Source organism: Pongo abelii, chromosome 17, assembly GCF_028885655.2.
Source record: "Pongo abelii isolate AG06213 chromosome 17, NHGRI_mPonAbe1-v2.0_pri, whole genome shotgun sequence".
NCBI lineage: Eukaryota > Metazoa > Chordata > Mammalia > Primates > Hominidae > Pongo > Pongo abelii.
In genome coordinates this window covers 70,309,206-70,330,014 of record NC_072002.2, presented here as the reverse complement: position 1 = coordinate 70,330,014, position 20,809 = coordinate 70,309,206, and the positions used below count along the sequence as shown (strand labels likewise).

The following is a 20,809-nucleotide window of genomic DNA, read 5'->3' as shown; positions in this document are numbered from 1 at the left end:
AGTTCATTTGTATACCTGCTCTCTAAATGTGGGAATATATTCTTTTAAAAGTGGCAACTTATCTCCCCCTTCTAAAATATTTTAGGTGTTTCCATTTTTTTTTTTTGTACGTCAGCCCATGGAAACCACACTAAATTTTTCTGTGTCATGAGTATGCTTGTCTCTGCATTTGAATTTAATTGGGAAGTGCCTCTGCAATGGCAGGTCTCCTTTTTTACACAATGGTTTACAGAATGTGGTGGGAGGAGGCACCGAATAGCCTGTTAGGATAGCATGGCTCCAAAACTGATTCTTGAACTTGGCTTTATACATTGCATTAATTCTCAAGTGGATCAGTCCATCTTGTCTTCATCTTGGCCAAATTCCTTCAAAATTAATAGTAAAATATGCCTGAATATATTCTTGTTCCTGCCCTCCCCACTCCCAACTAAGTCACAGGGCTACAACTAATCATTGTGTGCATTGAAATGTCACTAGATGATCAACAATTGAAGAATATTTCTTACCAATTCAAATAGAACAGAAACTTCAGTCAAGTTTAGCATTTATTGCCCTACATTTCTGCGGCTGTCAAAACCAGTTGATCAGAGACATGAGGATATGTAAGGAAACAGGAAGCTGTGATGGGTTATTGCTCGTCTAAGAGTGGTACAAGTGAGACTTGAGGGCTTTGTCACTTTTTACCTTATACATTTTTGTATTTTAATTTTTTTCAATAAGCACATACTTAAAAATTAGTTTGAATGTTCTTAAGGTATCTTTCCATAGATTACTGATTAGTTCAACAGGGACAAATTATAATCATACATTGCAGAATTTGCATGCCACTTTGACCAGGTGATCAAAATTGGCATAACACATGAGGGGCAGACCAACATGCCATCAAGGGGCTCTGGAAGTGATGTCCTGGGAAGGACACCAGACCACTATTGTAGTATTATATCCACTGGAATATAATCATGAGGAAGCATCTGATCCTCCCAAATGGAGAAACATTTCCATAAAATAACTGGCCTGTATTCTTCCAAAATCTTGATATCACAGAAAGCAAAAAGACTGAGGAATTATGTCTGATTCAAATGGATGAAAGAGATAAGACAATTCAGTGCAGTGCATGATCCTGGACTTTGTCTTCTACTGGAGATGGAGGAAGTGCCCTCTTGGAATATGGATTATGGGTTGGATCTAAGTACCCACAGTATATTTTCTGATTTTGATAATAGTCCTGTTTTTGTTCTTAGGAAGTGCACACAGAAGTACTAAGGGGTAAAGGGATATAATTGATGCAACTTACAAGTGGTTCAGAAGCAACATATTATATAATTATAACTGCACTGTAATTGAAAACTTTTAAAATTAGCCGGGTGTGGAGGTCCCAGCTACTAGGGAGGCTGAATTGGGAGGATCTCCTAAGCCTGGGAGGTTGCGGCTGTGGTGAGCTGTGTTTGTGCCACTGGACTCCAGCCTGGGTGACAGAACGAGACCCTGTCTCAAAAACAAACAAACAAAACAAACAAAAACCCCAAAACTTAAAAAAAATAAAGATGTAAAACATGGGAAGAATGAAAAAATTATACATTTTCCTTGACTTCAACCCTTGATCTTTTCTTGATCAGTTCCTAGGTGGGGCTAGGATATCTGTGTTTTTTATGAGGTTCCTTGAAGTATTTGGGTGGTCAGCCACCATTTGGAGATCACCATATAGTGCCTAGATTATAAATTATCCTTTCAGAAAGAGTTGCTGGAATCATTTCAAGATTGGTCAGGTGCCAATAAATAAGTAATAGAAATGCCCTCAAAATTGGAATTGAAAGAGTGGAAATTTATTTTTATTTAGTTTGGGGATATGAACATGGTATAATATTGTCGCACTTTTTCTGGAGTTTAAATGAGTAAGAGCAGCCTACAGTTGACCAGATGACGTAATATTTTTTTCATACCACAAAAATTAAATGCTTTACTAAAACTTTCATTCTCTTACAATTCTGATGAACAAGGTTGTACTGTATGGTTAAGTATCACACTGTAAATTTAGGCAATACATGTCCTATTGAGCCCATGGAGTAAAATAGATTTTCCCATGATCCAAGCTATTACAATTTCACATGTGTAAAGTATTTCAAATTCATTTTAATAGACTGCTTCCCTTCAAATACATGTGGAGGTAGATTTATACAACTGTAAACAGTTTATGCATTTTTACAGATTTTCATTATATGTGTTTGATACTAATTTACCTCTTTTTAATTGTAGGAGAGAGAAAGAATTAGTAGTTTAAAATAGTAGGAACTGCATGTTCTGCTGTGATCAAGGAATTAGATAATCTGGCTTGTTTGCTTAAGGGGTCTGTATCTTGAGACTTTTATAGGGCAGTATTAAAGCTCTGAGCCTCCTTATTATGCCAGTACCCAGAAGATTGCTTTAATGAGAAGTAAAGGGCCTTTTTCCAATTACAAGGGAATAACTGTATTAAGTTCCTGTGTTATGTCAACCTGCTTTGATTTGATTACTATGAAAGAAATGGATTTATCTGTCAGTGTTACTTAATTAAGGCTTCTCATTGATGTTTTGCAGAGTAATATAGTGTGGTTTGCACATTTGAGCCTAAATACAGAGAAAATTGGCCTAAAACTAAGACATGACCCCTGAAGATAACATGTAAGATTGATCATTCGTCATTGCCAGGTCATAGGCTACAGTGTTAAACATAGGTGGAAGGATTGCCATGTTGAAAGGGTAAAATGAAAATCAGTTTATGGGAGTGAGTATTTTAAGCAAAAGGGGTTGTGCTGGAAAACTGGATTTTAGGGAGGAGTTTTGAATATGTAAAACTATTGACTTCACCAATATTAGTCAAGCATCTGGAATAGGAAATGACAATAAAACAAACAGGAGAGGTAGATTTTGTTAAAGTAAAAAAGGAAATAGAAGAAAAAGGAGAAAGCAAGAGGAAAGAATGCCATTTGGGAGAAGTAGACCATTGTGGTTAGGCAGAGCAATTAGAGCCTACAAATATTTCAATTAAGCCAGCCTCTCCTTCTCAGAACCTCACAAATGGCACCCTCGGGAGAAAAGAGGTATCAGGAAAGAGAAGAAAAGAGGAAACAGTTCCATGTTTCATGTTGGCTAACCTCTCCCAAGAATAAATTCAATAAATTATTTACCAAATAGGCATTTTTAAATACCAATTTGTATATCTGAAGTCATTACAATATTATGGATTTTGCACTATAAATATTACATGCATGGTTTGAAAAATACACATATAATTACATGTAGACCTTATCAGAGGTATATATTCAGTTTTATTAGGAAATGAAGCATATTCTTAAATGTATTCCTTAGTTGTTTAATGCTTTGTTTTCTAAAGTATCTACCTTTTATTTCTTGCACTCTGTGATATATCTTTAGAAGGTGATATGTCTTTAGGAGGTACCAAACACCTACTTAAAAACTTCCTTGCAATATTTTTACATTTATTTAAGTACTTTGAAACTTATCTGTGTAATGTTGAAGTTAGATGGTACTTCGATTTTTTTTTTCAAAGTCTTCAGATATGGTAACTTACTTCCAATTGTTATTCTCACCCGATTTGAAATTTTTACTCTGCAAGAAAACTGTCTTAGTTAAGACTGATTTTTAAGTGCTTTTAGATTGGTCACATTTTGAAAAGTCAAAGAAGGTATATATAGTTAACGTTATATTCTTGCTTGAGTTATTCATGGCTCTTATTTGTAGGATATTGCTTAAAAAGGTAGGATCCCCAAATGACTAACTTCTCTTCAAGAGGAAGACCCCAGCTAGCCAGTCCCATACATTTGAAAGGTTGCTAAATGGCACTCATCTCTCAGCATTTCACATTGTATATTCAAGCTAGGGTATAATTCAAGTTAGATAATCATTGACATCTCCAAATATATAAATTAATATAAAGGCTTCAATGTACATTTGGTTCAGTTGCATAATTTAACTGTTTACCACCTTGAGCTTCAAAAAGATTTCTGAGTTTCAATATAAGGAACACCACTGACATATTTGTAACATAACAGTTACCCACTTCATTTTGTTACTTTCTCATCTGAATTTTATGTTTTAGGAAGATGCTTTCCCTGTTTATAACAGCACACAATGGAATTAACTCCGTATCTTAAGCAGCAGAAATTTAGTGTTCATTTTTGAAAAACAGTTTATTTTGAACTTAAGGAAAATAATACTGTTTTAAAGGACTTATTAATGGAAGTTTAAGTTGGATGTTAATTAAGGCTAAAATATTGCAGTAATTGTCTGTGAACACATTTTTCCTACTATACTTTCTCACCAGCATATCTACCCTTTAACTTTTCTTATCATATGAAAAATACTATAAGGTGATCTCATGCTTGACCTTTGAGTTTCAGATTTATTTGGTTAGGAAATCCATTAGCTCTGAGAAAGCCAGAGTTGACAGCAGTCATCTGAAAATGGAAAGCCCAGGTCTGTATTCTTTATATTTGACGTATCTTTTTTTTTTTTGAGACAGAGTCTCGCTCAGTCACCCGGGCTGGAGTGCAGTGGCACAATCTCAGCTCGCTGCAGCCTCCGCCTCCTGGGTTCATGTGATTCTAGTGCCTCAGCCTCTCAAGTAGCTGGGACTACAAGTGTGCACCACCATGCCCAGCTAATTTTTGTATTTTTAGTAGAGATGGGTTTGCCATGTTGCCCAGGCTGATCTCAAACTCTTGGCCTCACTTTTTCTAGTCTGATAGTTTTGATTGCTGTCCACATAAGCAAAGTAGAGCTTTGAGAAATCAAATCATAATCCACCTGCCTCGGCTTCCTAAAGTGCTGGGATTATAGGTGTGAGCCATCGCACCTGGCCTGACACATCTTAACATTTGTGTGGGAAGCATTGACACAACCCTCATCCTTTGCTTAGTCAGATTTGGGAAGTGCTGGAAGCTTCTTGTCAAGTTTCTTGTTAGTGCCCAGATCACTCATTCTGAAGCACCATTTCTTATGTCTAATAGAAAACAGAAACAATCATGCTTGTGTGGACATCGTCTGTCAATATTTGAATCTACTCAACTCTTCCTACGTCCGTAATAGTACTCAAATTTGACTTCAAATTACTCTACTTAGAGCTCTTATTATACTGGGTGCTAATGAAAATGTGCACATCCTTAACACGCGCTTTGCTGATGAAATATTTTGAACTCTAAATTCATCTGGCACTGACGGAGAGCATATGCCATCTCAGTTTGTGTGAGGGCTCAGCCAAGGGTTCTTCCTGGACTAGGAAATTAGTAGGAGCCACAGATGTACGCAGTCTGTGAGTCTCCATAATGGTGTGGAGGATATTTAATAGTGTCTGTTGTTGCAGGAAGAAGGTTTTGAGGCAGTGTAGACTTCATTGTGTTTCAGAATGATTATCTTTCCTGGAAGAACTTAACATCCTATCTCTGAGCGCATTCTGAATGTGTTGAAATTTTTATTAAGAAATCAATATATTTCTATAAGAGCAGGAATCTGTAGATTTAGAGCAATGCAAAATACCATTTTAGGCATTTTTCTGATTTCATAAAACTCTAGGGTCCTGGGTGATTGGCATGTTGTAGGCTCAGAGTATAGAAAGGACAACTACACAGCTCTACGTCAAATCAATCTAGGTAACTCTCATACTTGTTTATTTCAAATCAAGCTGAAAGTTACATGGTATTTAGTCTGTGTTCTTAGCTTGGGACTCTGATCAGCATACATAACTTCTGACAACATGTCATTTGTGTATTACACATAGAAGTACACTGAGATATAAAGAATACTCTAATGGTAAACTAAGCCACTGAATAAATCTAGTGCTTACTGAATTCTCACTCTGATGGTGTTATACAGGGTCACAGAGAAGGTAGGACTGTTTAACCTAAGCGTTTTGGGTGTTTCTAAGATCCAGGAGAGTATTTAAAAATCACTGACCTGTGTAGCAGAGCAAGGAGTCATAAAAATATAAGGCTCAGATTTTCTCAGATCTTGGAGGGTATTATTAAATTAGGCACTCATGATAAATATTGGTGACTATGGTAGATATTTACTACGGATCAAGTACTTTCCTAAGTGTTTAACAAATGTTAGTTAATTCATTTACTTTAACAATAACTCCTTAATCTTGCAAATACTATCATCCCCTTATCTACTGTTAGAATACTGACTTTGGGGTATGTCTTGGGTTTTCACTTCTGTTCTCCTTGACCCAAGAGGCCATTACATTTTCAAGGTTGACAGATGTCCCCAGGGCAAAAAATGTGTTTTCTTCTTCCCTGGGTTCCAGCCTTCACTTTGATTTTGGCTCCGCGATTCCTTGTCTGCTCAGTATTTTAAAATTTTTCAAAAAACTGTTATCCATCATTTTTAGTTTTCTGTGGGAGAGTTGTCCAAATATACTAGCCTGCCCTATTTCCAAGAATGGAAATCAAACTTGCTTATTTTGTAGTTCACAAAAATGAGTACGGAGAGGCCAGTGACTTGCTCAGACCAGAGAACTGGTCACTGCAGAGTCCCTGCTGAAATCCAGCTCTTTATCCCAACTCCCAGTGCTGTGTTTTCTAAAGTTTGTCTAGTCTGTCTGATAGTTTTGATCTTGCTGACCACAAGAGCAAAGTGGAGCTTTGAGTAATCGGATTACAAGTTTAATGAATGTGGATGGGAAATCGCAGAAGGTAAGAATTATGTCTGAACATCTTTCCCCTAAATAGAGTGTTTGGTCATAGTTCTGCCCAAACTGTTGTGTTGTGGCACTGATCTGTCAAATACTTTATTTATTTATTTATTTTGAGACAGAGTCTTGCTCTGTCACGCAGGCTGGAGTACAGTGGCTCAATCTTGGCTCGCGGCAACCTCCACCTCCTGGGTTCAAGCAATTCTTCTGCCTCAGCCTCCTGGGTAGCTGGGATTACAGGCGTCCACCACCAGGCCCGGCTAATTTTTGTATTTTTAGTAGAGATGGGGTCTCACCATTTTGGCCAGGCTGGCTTCAAACTCCTGACCTCAACTGATCTGCCCGCCTCAGCATCTCAAAGTGCTGGGATTACAGGCATGAGCCATTGCACCCGACCAATATGTCAGACACTGTAGGGGGGACTCGTGCAGAATGAATCAAATAAGATGAAAATTTGTGGATTTTCAGATTGCCTCCTAAAGCAGCCAGCAATCCCATGGAAGAGTTACTAAATCTATCTTAGTTTAGGGTAAAATAAGAAATTAGAAAAATCTTGAACAACTGAGCCCATTTCAGTCTTTTGGAACAGGAATTTCTATCATCTACTTGCTTTCTTCCTTTCCTTTTGCCCGGGGTATTATCTTCCTCTTTATTCTCCCATCTTGGAAAAAGGGTGGCAACAGAACAAGGAGGGGCGAGAACTAAATAGATTCAGCAGCTTCATCCCAGGCAGTTTTTCATTTGTCACTATGTTGCCTTAATGGATTTCACACATCTATTTCCTGTATATTGTTTAGTCTCACCTCTAGATGTAAACACTTCTCATACCATGATATTGTCTTACTTTTCACTTTCTGCTGTTTTAATTCATTTCAATAAAGAACTAATGAGCCCACCATTGTACAGTACCACACAAGATGTTATTTGTGTCAAGTCTGTTTCTTTCCTATAATAAACGTACATCACAGTTGGGTATGATATAAATATATAGCTCTATAGCTGTATATATATTCACATGGTAATTTGGATAATAAATTCTGTGTACTTGCTGAACTATCGTATTGAGCCCGCCATACAAGTTTTATCATTGTGCCTACTGTTGATACTATGGGCTGCTATGGGACATTCTGTCCTCTGTGTTGGGAGCTCACAGATATTTTCTGTCTGGCTTAGTATCAGGATTAGGTATGTTTCTCCTGGACACTTTGTGTGTTTTTATCTGATGGTTATTGTCAATCTTGTTTCCCTCTCTGCTTTGTCTACTTAATAGCTTCTAAAATTTTGACCCACCTCTAGCAAGTAGCCAGTCCTTCACTGTGTGCATTTTGATAAACTCATCATACCTCTGGCCTTACTGTTCTGCTACTTTTATTTTGCAGTCGCTTGTTTCCTTCAAATATTGATTTCATATATTTTGTGTTGTATGTGTTTCTGTAATCTTTTGTGGACACAAGAGTGGGTATAAACTCCCAAATAAAGATATTCATTCTGCGTGGGGAGAAGTGACAGGAGGGAACGTTCAGCTAGTTAGACAGAGATGTGACATTCTTACTTGGGAGCCTTTACAGCAGTGGGCAGAGCTTCAGCCTCCTTTTGTGTCCAAGCTCTGCCATTTCCTGATCCCTTGGGCAAGTTTTCTAACCCATCTGAGCCTCAGTTTTCTCATATATAAAACCGGAATACTAGTAAGGCATTTGAGAGTTTAGCGCAGTGTCTGACATACATTCAGGCTCACCACATGTGAGCTGTTACTCTTTCTTTGAGAGGTGAGGAACAGTTTAGGCAGAAGGAATAGCAGTTACAAAAACATGGTGGTATAAAAGAGCGTGCAGTGTCCTGGTACACTAGCAGGAGTAAGGAATGGCCAGGTATAGGCCTTGTGCAAGGTTTACATGAAAATGAGTCGGGACAAGAACTTCTTGGATGCTCATGTGATGGAGGTGTATACTGAATGCTGCTGAAGCCAGCAACCCAGACAGGAATTTTAAGATGTGGAGTGAGAGAGGCTGCTGTTGGTGGTGTGGGGCATGCATTTGTCTTGTGTTACAGTGGAGTAGTCCTGTGGTTCTCAAACTCCTGTGTGCATAAAAGTTACCTGGGGACGTGTTAAAAACAGTTTTCTCAGCCCCACCCCCAGACTTGCAGACTGAGTAGATGTGAGATGGACCCTAAGAAGCCAATTTAAAAATGGGCATACAGGTGATTCAGGTGGCGCATACACTTTGAAATGCACTTGGTGGTGCACTGGAATAGTTACTGAGGAAATGCTAACTAAGGGGCAGGCCTGACAAAGTTCAAGGAGAGGGAAGATGGAAGAAAATGACTTCAAAGTAACATGTTTACATTCGTTGTGAATTACCATTGCATATGCTATAGAAGACACTAGTTTATAGTGTCTTCTATGGATATGGATAAATGAGCACCGGTTCTATAGATTTTTTTCAAAGATAAAATATAATTAGAATTCATATGATTATTCTATTTATTAGGTTTGGGAGAGCTAGTGATTTGTCCTCATCCTCGAGATCGAGCAGGAGACCAAGGGAAGGGGAAGCCTGTTCAACAGAGAGCAATCAAAGAAAGAAAGGTGCAGCAGCGTGAGGTCAGGAAGTGGGAAAGATGGAAATGGGAAAGGGTGGGAAAAGAGCAGTCAGATCCGATTGGTCAGGAATCTATTTGTGAAGGAACCCAGCCAGTATTTAACCTGCTTTGAAAAAGCTAGACTTCCAGCATTTTTAATTAGTGTATTGCTCACTTTTGAAATTGCCCAGTTGGGAATACTCAAGTTTTGATGTGTTTTATCTGCCTGCTAATTAGCAGGCTGCTTGGTTGACCATTACTTTTCCTTTTTTCTGTGGACAGAAGATGTATATGAAGGTCTCTTGGTACATTCCAGCTCCAGTCTGGCTTAAAGTGCATGAGAAAAACTGTGTATTTAATAAGAGTTCTTACTAAATTATAAATCAAATTTTTATACATCTTTTCTCCAACTTGATTCCTTTTGCTCTAGCACAGGGATTCTCAATCTCAACACAATTTTTATTTGCGGTCAGAACACCAAAAATATATATTTTTTTTAGGGACAGGGTCTCAGTTGCCTAGGTTGGAGTGCAGTGGCACAATCGTAGTTCACTGTAACCTTGAACTCCTGGGCTCAAGGGATCTTCCTGCCTCAGCCCCTCCAATTAGCTAGGACTACAAGCATGTTCCGCCACACTTGGCTAATTTTAAAAATTTTTGTAGAGACAGAATCTTGCTGTGTTTCCCAGGCTGGTCTCAAACTCCTGGCCTCAAGCAATTCTTCTGCTTCAGCCTCCCAACGTGCTGGTATCACAGGTGTGAGCTGCTGTGCCCTGCACAGGGTATTTCTTACTTGGTGAGCTGTTTTGTGCATTTATGAGATATTCAATAGCAACTCTTGGCCTCTATGTGATCAATGCCACTAGGACCACCCAAATTGTGACAACCAAAACTGTCTCCTGGGTGGCTTTGCCAAATGTCCTTTGGGATGCAAAAGCCCCACTGACCTGGCAGTAGCGTCCTCCTTCCTCCAAGTCTCTGCCTACTTTTCATGTTTGAAATCCTCTTTTAAAATTGAAAAGATAAAATGAGTCCAAATAATTTGAAATCTTATGGTACTTATAGGGATTCAAATCTGTTCCTCCATTACTTTTTGGCCAAATTCAAGAGGAGAAATCTCTCAAATGAATCCAAGCTGGCTGTTATAGGTGAAAAGAAAGTCAAGATGCGCCAGACTTTTAAAAGCTTGCAGTGGTTGAGAGATTTTGTTATTTATACACTTTTTATTTTGGCTGAAAATATTTGGTTTTTGTTTAAGAATTAAGAGAACCATGTAGGCTACAAAATTTATTTATGTGCGAATCCCAGAGGGTTGTAAGTAGCTTCTTTGTGTGCTTCAGTTCAGCATATACCGGATAGGCCAGCATGTTGGATTGTTAAACAGCAGATCTAGGGAAGGTTTTACACCTTTTCTCTAGGCTTGGTGCAGTCCCGAGAGCTTTCTTGACATGTCTTGAAGCTCACAGTGCACTGATTTTAACTGTCCATAGGGGACATCTGTTTGCAGTTTGTGTTATCTGCTGAAGCACCAACTAAAAGGAAGTGAAATAATATTTGTCATTTAAAAAAAAAAGAGAGAGAGAAGTTAATTTAGTGGTAATAACTTAGTTGTTGTTGCTTTTCTATCTCTTAAGATATTCTGAAACACCATGTACTCTACTGTATCCCAAAATAAATTAATTAATTATACTATGATTACTTCTGCTGATAATAAAATAGCAGTAATAATAAAAGGAATGACAGTAGAGCATTAAGAGAATAAACAGTATCACTGAAATGTGAGGAAACACAATAAATGGGATTGTGTCTCCTGAACCATAGTTTCACACTTCCTCCTCCACTTCTGTCAGAGGGTGTTTGTGATGGCCGTCTGTTATCAGCCGTGATCAAAATAATATAACAGTGAAACTTTTTATACTTATGAAGGCCCTTTCATCAAAAATCTCACAGCCATTTCTAAATATAGAGCGACTGATCTTTAAAACACTTTTATGTTTTAAGCAATTAATATGGTAACTTAGCTGTTAGACTTTCCATCCTGCGTATTTGCCATTTGGAGCATGGATGGAACATTTCGTAGTCTACTCAGCATTAAAACTTTGCTGGTATTGAGTTTAGAATTCCAACTTTTCGATGGTTCATGTAGGTCTTTTCACTGTCATCTATCAAAACAAAACATTGCTTTATAATGGAATAACCACATTCATTTCCACATATCAAAGCCCAGATTAAGGATTATAGACCAAATGGTATGTCTAGTTTAAAAAAAAAAGGAAAGACAGAGGCAGTATTGTCTTAACCTAAACAAAAGTTTTGTTTCAGTCCTAATATCCCTGTAATGTGCTGGTGGAAATAGACTACTGAATACTTCTCAGTCTCATTTTCTGTTGCATGTCTGGTGTATTCTGTGATAAGCCTGGGCTATGGAACAAAAAGGATCCAAGAGCATTATGACGAGGATGCTAAAGGTGTTAGTGTGGATATTTACCTTAATTTAACTTTTTTTTGCATTAAAGTTATGTTAGTGCATTTTTAAACTTATTTTATCCAAAAGATTGTACTGAAACTTTAAGTACAGTTTCACATCTATAAAAACTGAGGCTATCAAACACTGTGAAGGATGGAAGTAATTTTTATGTTCATACCTCTGGTTCCTGAGGGTCCAGTTCGTTTCTACTGTGAATTTAAATGAGTTAATTTAAGTAGATGGGTCAGAAGCCACTATCATCATGGTAGCCCGGTGCCTGGTTCTTAATTAAAGGCAGCAGGAGATTAATTTGAAACATTAATTTAAAAGTGCATATACAAAAAGAAAAAATTACTGCAAGAAAGCCTAAAGAACTTTCCTCTTGTCCCTAGATGTAGAAGACAGAAGTAGCTCAGGGTCCTGGGGGAATGGAGGACATCCAAGCCCGTCCAGGGTAAGTATATCTAATCTTTTCTCCCACAACCAGACATCCCACATATGTAAATTGACAAACAGAAGGTGTGTTTCTCTCTCTCTCTCTCTCTCTCACACACACGCACACAGAGGCATGGGCATGCACGCGCACACAAACACACACAAGTATATGTGCATACTAAGTTTAATGAGGATCAGCTTAACTTTGGAATTTTTTTTCCCCATTCTCTTATTGGATGCTGTTATTCAATTTGACACCTGTTCCACTTCTGCTAACCAGAAGAAAACTCCTTCATTACATATTTGGTCTTTCTTTTGTCAGTTATTGATCCATATTACATATTGCTATTTGTTGTAGATGGAAAAACTTAAAAAAAATTCCTAATATCCCTATAATGTATTGGTGTGAATAGACTACTGAATAATCCCAAAGATACAGTATGAAGTTCTATCCTACCAGTATAATCTACGTACTGAATCTGAGTTGATTTCACTATGTAGACATGTTATCATTCCACCAGTAGGGACTTTGATCACTAGATGGATCATTCATTTATTTGCCCTCAACTTTTTGCTCTTCTTCTCCACAGTTTTCCTACATGCATTGGTTGTTTCTTGGGGAAGACCCAAGGAATATAATGTAATAGGAATGTAATAGGAAGACCATGGAATAAGAGTTGGGTGGGTGGTTAGGCAATATGTGTTTCTTGTATGTATATGATCTTGGGCTTGTCATTTCACCTCTTGGGTCCTCATTTTCCTATTTTGCAAAATGAGGAAGTAGAGCCAGAGGATCATCTGTGTTTCTTCCAATTTAAATATTCATGATTTTGTATGAAATTTCTTTAACTGAATCATTCCTAGGCCCTCTAAAATCCATGTCAGTTTTTATGATGTACATATAATGCCCCAGATTAAAAGTACACTTCGTGTACATGGTAAAACCAGCATGTCTTCCTTTCCCAACCAGCTATATATAGATGAAGCATTCTGCAGGGAGGGTAACATTTTACTGTAAGTATTCACACAAATTTGGGTTGGGGGAAGGTTCCATTTTGGCATAAGAGGCAGGGAAGGTAATCAAGCTGTCAAAATGAGGGCATTTCAGCAAGTCAGAGTTAGACATTTCCACCTGTCCTTGGCATTGTGATCCTTAGTCTAGTGTTCAGGGTACAGCAGGATCTCTAAGCTTACCAGTAACTTTGTGAGTCCTTACACCAGCTGTCGAGCTTGACATTCTGATGCTTTATATGGATGGGTTGAGCAAATCTTTCCTCCTCCTCGTGTTACAGTCTGCACTTGCAGAAATAAATCCATTCCCCTTGACAGCAAGTGGAGATCATAGAACTCCCCTGAATTGTTTAGTTCATCCAGATTTTCACAATTTCTTATGATACCTCCATTCAGTACACATGGTACTTTTAATTGTGTTTCAGAAAACAAGGTCTGTTTAGAATCATCTTAATTTAGGATTAAAACTAACTAGCTTTTGGTTTTTGTTAGCTGTCCTGCCATTTTTCTCAAGGAATATATTGGTGAATAATTTCAAACCAATTTAGTGTAATTTATATTTTCTAAATCCAGAAGTTTGCATGAGACAAATCATTTGTGGCAGATTTATACCCAGGCAGACTTTCAAGGTCTCTCTTTTTTCATCTTAACATGGGGATAGTGTCTACCTTACAGCACTGTGCTGAGGATTAAATTAGATAATATATGTTAAGCTTTTAGTACACTATCTAGGATGAGGACACTTAATAAGTGATAATTAGCATTATGCAATGCCTGGTATAGAGGGAGTGAGTGTACTATGATGGGTATTTAAAATTTAGCCTCTTTTTGTAGATCGACATGTTGGCAGAATTAGATTACAGTATCAGTCAAGTTAATTGTTATACATGAGGAAAGGCGATTGAGAACGGGGTTGTTTTCCTTAAGGTTGAGGGGATGTGTCTTTCCCTTGTTCATGCAGCAGCCCTCTTTTTCATGTGGGCAGATTCTGCCCTTTGGCTCACATGCAACCGATACCTCTGAGTAAATTTGACTTAGACTTTAATGGGCAGTTCCACCAGCTGAGCAGAATGACTTTTTCCCCCCTTTTTGGTCACTTTATGCACTTTAGTAGACTGAAAGTTGAACCATGTAGTAGAGATGGTTTTAACTCTTTCCTATCGTGTTACCAAATTTCCCCATTAAAATTAAGTAACTGGACAGTTTAAGAACATTGTTTTGATTTTAAATTCCCCCTAAAACAATAAGCTGATTGTAATAATGAAATATTTCTGTCAAAATTTGTCTGCTTTACAACTGGTTGTTTTTTGTGACATACTTTGTCCAACTCCAGAAATGCTAATTTATGCCAATGTTTTGATGTTCATATCATAGTTAAATCCTAATATTCTTAACTTTCTTATGTGTTAATTACTTATGTGACAATCTAGTTCTCTTACAATCACAATACCACAATAGTAACTATAATAAAACATTGAAACTTCAGTATCGTAACACCAAATGTTATTGTTTGAATGGCTCTATCTTGGTCCTTGAAAAGCAGTTCATTGCATGCTATGCCTAATTTTCCCTTGTGGCACAACTTTGCTTTAATGTGGCCTTATTAAAATAATAATTTTTAACATAAGCAATATACTTTATATGTGTCTGGTGTTTTACATACATTATTTTATTTAATCATATCAACAGCTCCATGCAGTTGATACCATTATTATTATTCCTAAGATTTCTCAGCTATTATGAGGAATATTTGGACTTCGTAGACTCTAGAGCTTTCTTTTAGCCACTATACCTGTGAAAGAGCAGATTCCTTCTAGTGAAGTTCCAGGGAGGGAATAGTGGACTCCAGTTTCTTTGGAGGGGAGAAGTTTTGGTAGTGGGGCTATGTTTGTTTATGTGCTTTTTATTAATGTAAAATCATAACTTACACTGTCATTTTATTTACAGAACTATGGAGATGGGACTCCCTATGACCACATGACCAGCAGGGACCTTGGGTCACATGACAATCTCTCTCCACCTTTTGTCAATTCCAGAATACAAAGTAAGACCCATTTTAAATTAACTTACACTTTTTGAATGCTTATGTTTTACTATAGAAGGTAAAACCATGTCCTAGACAGAGGTTCTGCTTTTAGAAACTTGGATATTTAGTCAGTTCACTTGTAATACTCTTAAATTGCAGAGAGGTATTGGCAGTCTGTGTTTGGTAATAGTGCATTAAGGATTAAGTTTTACAACCATATGGAATGAAATGCTTTTAGTGATACTGAATCTACGTGGAAATTTTGTTTTCCTTAGACCTAAAGCACGGACCACAGTTTCAATGTTATATCAGTAGTTTCCTAAGTTAAGGTAGATGAAGTCAAAGTGGTGAATATTTAGAATAAAAATATCACTGGGCTTGTTGGTTGGCAGTGATATATAGTCAGTGTTAACTGTGATTTCTGCTAAAGGGGTTATGAAAATAAATGGTGTTAATGGGCTTGGTGTGCTTGAATCAGAGTAGTGCATTCAAGTTGAATTGTAAAATCTGAATGTACATTTATCAAGGCGTGAACTTTAGTGCTAATGGCCTAGGCAGACCCCATCCTGCTTTACTAAAGCAAGTTACCTGTTAGTTTGAGGCTGTCTGTGAATCTCCGGCATGCCATTCATCCTGGCATCCTCAGCATGTTTTTCTGTTTTTGGCTACCCTGTAGGGATGTTTGTTTAACAGCAGTAACTTGAGCAATGAAAAGATGATTCCTAATGGCTTAAAAGGTCCCAATAGCTGGCTACTTTAGTTTTGATTGAAAAAAAAAAAAGATCTTTGTTCCAGTAAACATGAGTTCTTAACAATATTAGTAAATCTCTCAACCTGGCCAAATTCTCTTGAGAATCTGTCAATAAGTGAAGTTAAATTTCTTGGTACAATCTGTTGGACAACACTCCAAGGAAAATAGACAGCAATGATTATATTTTTCTGAGACCATAACTGCAAATGCTTCTAAAGAATGTCATGATTTTAAGCTTTGGAAGCTATGCCAGTTACTTCAGGTCCTTGAATCTCAGGCATTCTTTGAAAAATCACCATCAAATCCATCTAAATGGATTTCAGATATTTAACACAAAATAGTCAAAGCAGATAAATACTAGCAACTTATTTTTAATGGGTAACATCATATATTCGTGCCTTTGAGTATCTTACCAACTTTGAGAACCACAAAGTTGGTTTTGGTCATAGAATGTTCTTATTTTTGTGCTATTTTTGCCTTCAAAGTAGTAAATTTCATATTTATGTTTTAACATTGTAACTCAAACAGGAATCCCAGTTCTTTATCAGTTGTTGATAGAAAGGTGCATTGTTTCTTGTTCTCAAGATATGTAGATACAGGTGACCGATATATTTATCAACTTAGATTTTAAAAGGCAGCTTTTGACTCTTCAGCGTCAATAATTATGATTTTATTTCTAACACCCTTGCTTCTCTATTCATCTCCACAAAACCACTTAGAATAAAAGATTCATTTGAAAATATAGTCTTGAGAAGTAGCATCTAAATAATATACTAACTTCCTTGGATCCTAAAATGATCCTCTAATGAGCTGCAGTAAGAAAAATAGAATAAATAAATACTCATAGGGAGATGCTTATGTTATCTATGTGAAAAAAGTTTTAACTCTAAAGAACAACTTGATAAATTAATATTACAGAATACACCAAGCAGTACAAACAGATTAAATGATTGTTCTGTTCATGTTTCCTCATGGGCAACTGCTTTACAAATCAAATTAGTTTTTCAATCCAAATAGTATTTAAAATATAAGTGGCCTGACAGTCTAGAGCGGAGAGAGCTGATTCTTTTCACTTAGTTGTTGTTTAGGCTGCAAATCCATGTCAGCTTTGCTCTTTTATCCTGTCTGCCCTCCTTCCCATTAAACTCTTAAATATGGAGACCAAGACAGTCTCCTGCATTGTGATAGAAAATGCTACTATGTCCACGAGGCCCCCACCCACTGTTCCCAATGAAAGGACTTCTCTGTTAGATAAGCTGTCTGGTTTGAAACATGGCTCTTTCTTGTTTACAAACTGCTACATTTTCCACCTCAAGCAGATTTTTGCACAGAAAAGAATTGTGCTTGGGCTAAATGGTTTATCTGACATTAACGGCGCAGTGTCAGACTGGGGTCAGGGAAGTCGCCCTCAGAGCGAGAGGGCATTGCGCGGTATGCAAAAAAAATGGAAAAGGGAGAAAAAGACATTGAAACAAGTATGAAATGCCTTACATTTTTAGTTTAGAGAAGAATATTTTTTTTTAAGAGAATTGACTCTTACGCTACATTAAAAACTCTTCCCATCGCTATAATTTCTCACATCCCCGATGCCTTCTTGATTGGCTTGCGTATCTGAAGGCTAGATTCGGGGAACAAAGATTCTCATTGATTTTGCCCAAGCTGCTGTTTATTTAAAATGAAACCACTTTTCAGATGAGCCGTATTTGGTGCTATGTTACAGCTTTACAAAGAAAAGATAGATCATTTTCAAGAAATTAAGGACAATTAATTTACAAATGGTAATAAAAACAAAGTAAGTTCTATTGGTGTAGGGGACAGTTTGAACTCATAGCATATATGCTGTGTTCTAAACCGCACTTTGTGTCCAGGCCCAGAGCCCATGTTGTGACCTTTGTGGATATTTTCCTTCCACTAAAAGAAGGTAGTAGACTTTAGCATAAGTGTTTGACAACACTCCAGTCTCCACTTTCAGAATGTTTAACTGGTTTTCGTTAAAACTACGAAGTATTTGTTTCTGTTTCAAAGGCTTAATTCTGCCGTGATGTCGCATCAGGGTAAAAGCTATAGTATCAGAAACAAATCAGCCACTTTATTGGAGCAGATTCTCTATTGTCAAATCAATCAAGCCTGTGACTGAATTAGGCGTCTGCTACAGAAATAAGTGACACTAATTTTATAGGAGTTATTAACTGCAGATGACCTGATTTTTTTTCCTTTTTTTGGTGAACTGTTCATTTAGTAAGGTTTTATTTTATTGCAAAGAAAGAAAAAAGTACTGGACTACTCTTTCCTTTTGAGAGTGGATTATTATTAATTATATATTTTGTTCTTTATGGCAGTATACAATTTTAGGGAAATGATAACAGGCATTGCTAGTATATTTGTTTATAACCTCTTTTATGGTAATGAAACCCATTATTACAACTCTGAACTTCTTGATTTCACATGAATGGTTTTGCATTTTACAGATTTTTAAACATAATACTTCTATTTGACACTGAAATTCCAAAACGTAGTTCATTTGTGTCTCTATTTCAAATTTATGCAAAGTGGGATATAAATTAAAAGAGTAATAAAGTGTTTTAGCCTAGGCAACATGGTGAAACCTCATCTCTACCAAAAATACAAAAACTTAGCCAGGCATGGTGGCACGCATCTGTGGTCCCAACTACTTGGGAGGCCAAGGAGGGAGGATCTCTTAAGCTCAGGGGGCGGAGGTTGCAGTGGGCTGACATCATGCCATTGCACCCCAACCTGGGCCATAGAGTGAGATCCCATCTCAAAAAAAGTAATAAAATGTTTGTTTTAATTTATTCTTTTAGAAATAAGCTTGTGTGTGTGGAAAAATTGCACTATTTGATAGTTTGTGAATCCCTAAAGTAAATAAAACACCCATGTGTGGTTATACATGCATGCACACACATGTACACCCATACACAAAATGTATGTATCATGCTAGAAGACTTAATGACATTTCTTGTTTTATAAGATTGTTCTGTGTTCCTGTCTGTGGTTATAGTTTTCATACAGGGTTTCAGTGGTTGATATTTGTAAGTCTTTTAAAGAAGAACCCAACTAACAGAAACAAAAAGCAAGCTCCTAAATTTTTTTTAAATAGGTGTGAATAGCCTTTGTGTTTGTTTTGATGTTGGCAGGGTTGAGAGATGTCAGTACTGACTGCCTACATTGACCAATTCATATACTTTCATCTGACAGTTACTGAGAACTCACTCATTGCTTTCATTGTGTAGATACATGCCAGGTTGCATTTTGCCTTAGTTGAAATTCCATGCATTGTTTTATATCTGGAGAAAATAAATCATTTCTTCCTTGTGACTGCCTATCATTATTAATGATTATAATGTACACTGGACCTATTGGAGACTTGTTCATTGCAGTTTTTAAACAATTTGATGAAACCTTTCTAGGTGGTCAGTTGGATACCTTTCAGAGTATGCTAATGGTAGAAAGGGTCGATGAGTCTAACTCCTCTATTTTTTTAAGAAGTTTATTTATATGCTATGGAATAGTTTGAAAATCCTGGCAAGAAGTGTATGGAAAGAATATGGACTTTAAAAAAACTTTTTTTTCCTTCGTCAAGTACTAAACTTTTGCAGGTAATTGTCCAGATATTTTTACAATGGTGGACAATATATTTTCTAGCTAAAACTGTTTGATCCAAGGAAGGAGCTAAGTATTCCATTTTCCTTTTATTATTCCACAGCATCGATTGAAAGCTAGAATGAGGATAAGTGAGCAAGTTGCCCCATAAAATTACATACATGCATTTGTGACTGAAGGGTGTGAAAAGCGATACTTTTGGACATTTGGCTACAGCTTAGTTCAGCATCGGGGCTATGCTTTCACATGGCCCATTTTGAATGGTTCAGTTTCCTTACTGTGGTATTTGGTTCTAGTCCTACTCATGGTACTCTCCCAGAGCATTAAATAATTTACTGCCATAGAGTAGCTGGGTTCTAACCTAGCTCAGCAGAACATTTTACTGCTGGATTAGATTGAGGTTTCAGGCAGAACTGAAGAAAGCTGCTGGCTTACAGGATGACCTTTGAATCTCATCTGGGTTAGCGGTTGATATTTTGATTTGGTTACTGTGGTCATATTGTGACAGCTGCTAGCTCATTATAATTCGGTTCCACTGCTCCGTTTGCCTAGCAGGAATATTTAGGTTTGTATTACTTCGGAGTGTTTATGGCTACCCTGAGTTTAGCCCAGCATAAAGGTGAAGTGTTGTGAGTGTTTTCAAATCCCAGTGGCAGAAGTGGGTGCCACAGTCTTCTTGTAAAACAGCAAATGTGAGTACATGCTAATACAGGAAGTTTTACTCTTCATTGTAAAACAGAGAATAACCAATGAATTAGCTTTTACTAGGAAAACTGTTTTTGGAAGCCTTAATGTACAAAGAAAAAAGCATGACTACAAAGAAACATAATTTTTCAAAGCACGAATGAGATGTTACCTGACTTCATGGTTAGATATTTTGTTCTTTGCAGAAGTGTGAGTATTAGAAAATAGTAAAACCTGTACAATAATGGCAATCATTTGATGTTTGGAAGTTCCAAAGGTCAAATAATCTTTAGTAACTTCATAAGAACGAAACTGTGAATATAGATGTCAGCTCTAGAAATTTTAGTTCACCTTTTTAAATGCAGTGAAATTAGGTAGTGATACAAGCAGGCCCCTTTGCTAGTTCATTAGTTAGGGACGTCTTGGTGTGCTTCTTTTTTTTTTTTTTAATGACACCTTTCAGCTTGATGTTATCTCGATATCAACTCTTAAGTGTTGGACTTATAATGTGGCACAAGTAATTTCTGAGAAAGGGAATTATTAATT

The 20,809-nt window shown here is 37.1% G+C and overlaps 1 protein-coding gene across 24 annotated transcripts in view; it reads left to right on the top strand.

Moving 5' to 3' along the window:
• The window catches only part of TCF4 (transcription factor 4), a 366,054-nt gene that overhangs the window by 113,383 nt on the left and 231,862 nt on the right, over positions 1-20,809 (top strand). For all 24 annotated transcript variants that reach the window (XM_024236137.3, XM_054538007.2, XM_054538001.2 and 21 more), the window contains 2 exons: positions 12,128-12,189; positions 15,129-15,225. In XM_024236137.3, the coding sequence (XP_024091905.1) occupies positions 12,128-12,189; positions 15,129-15,225 (159 nt within the window). The remainder of the gene's footprint in view (positions 1-12,127; positions 12,190-15,128; positions 15,226-20,809) is intronic.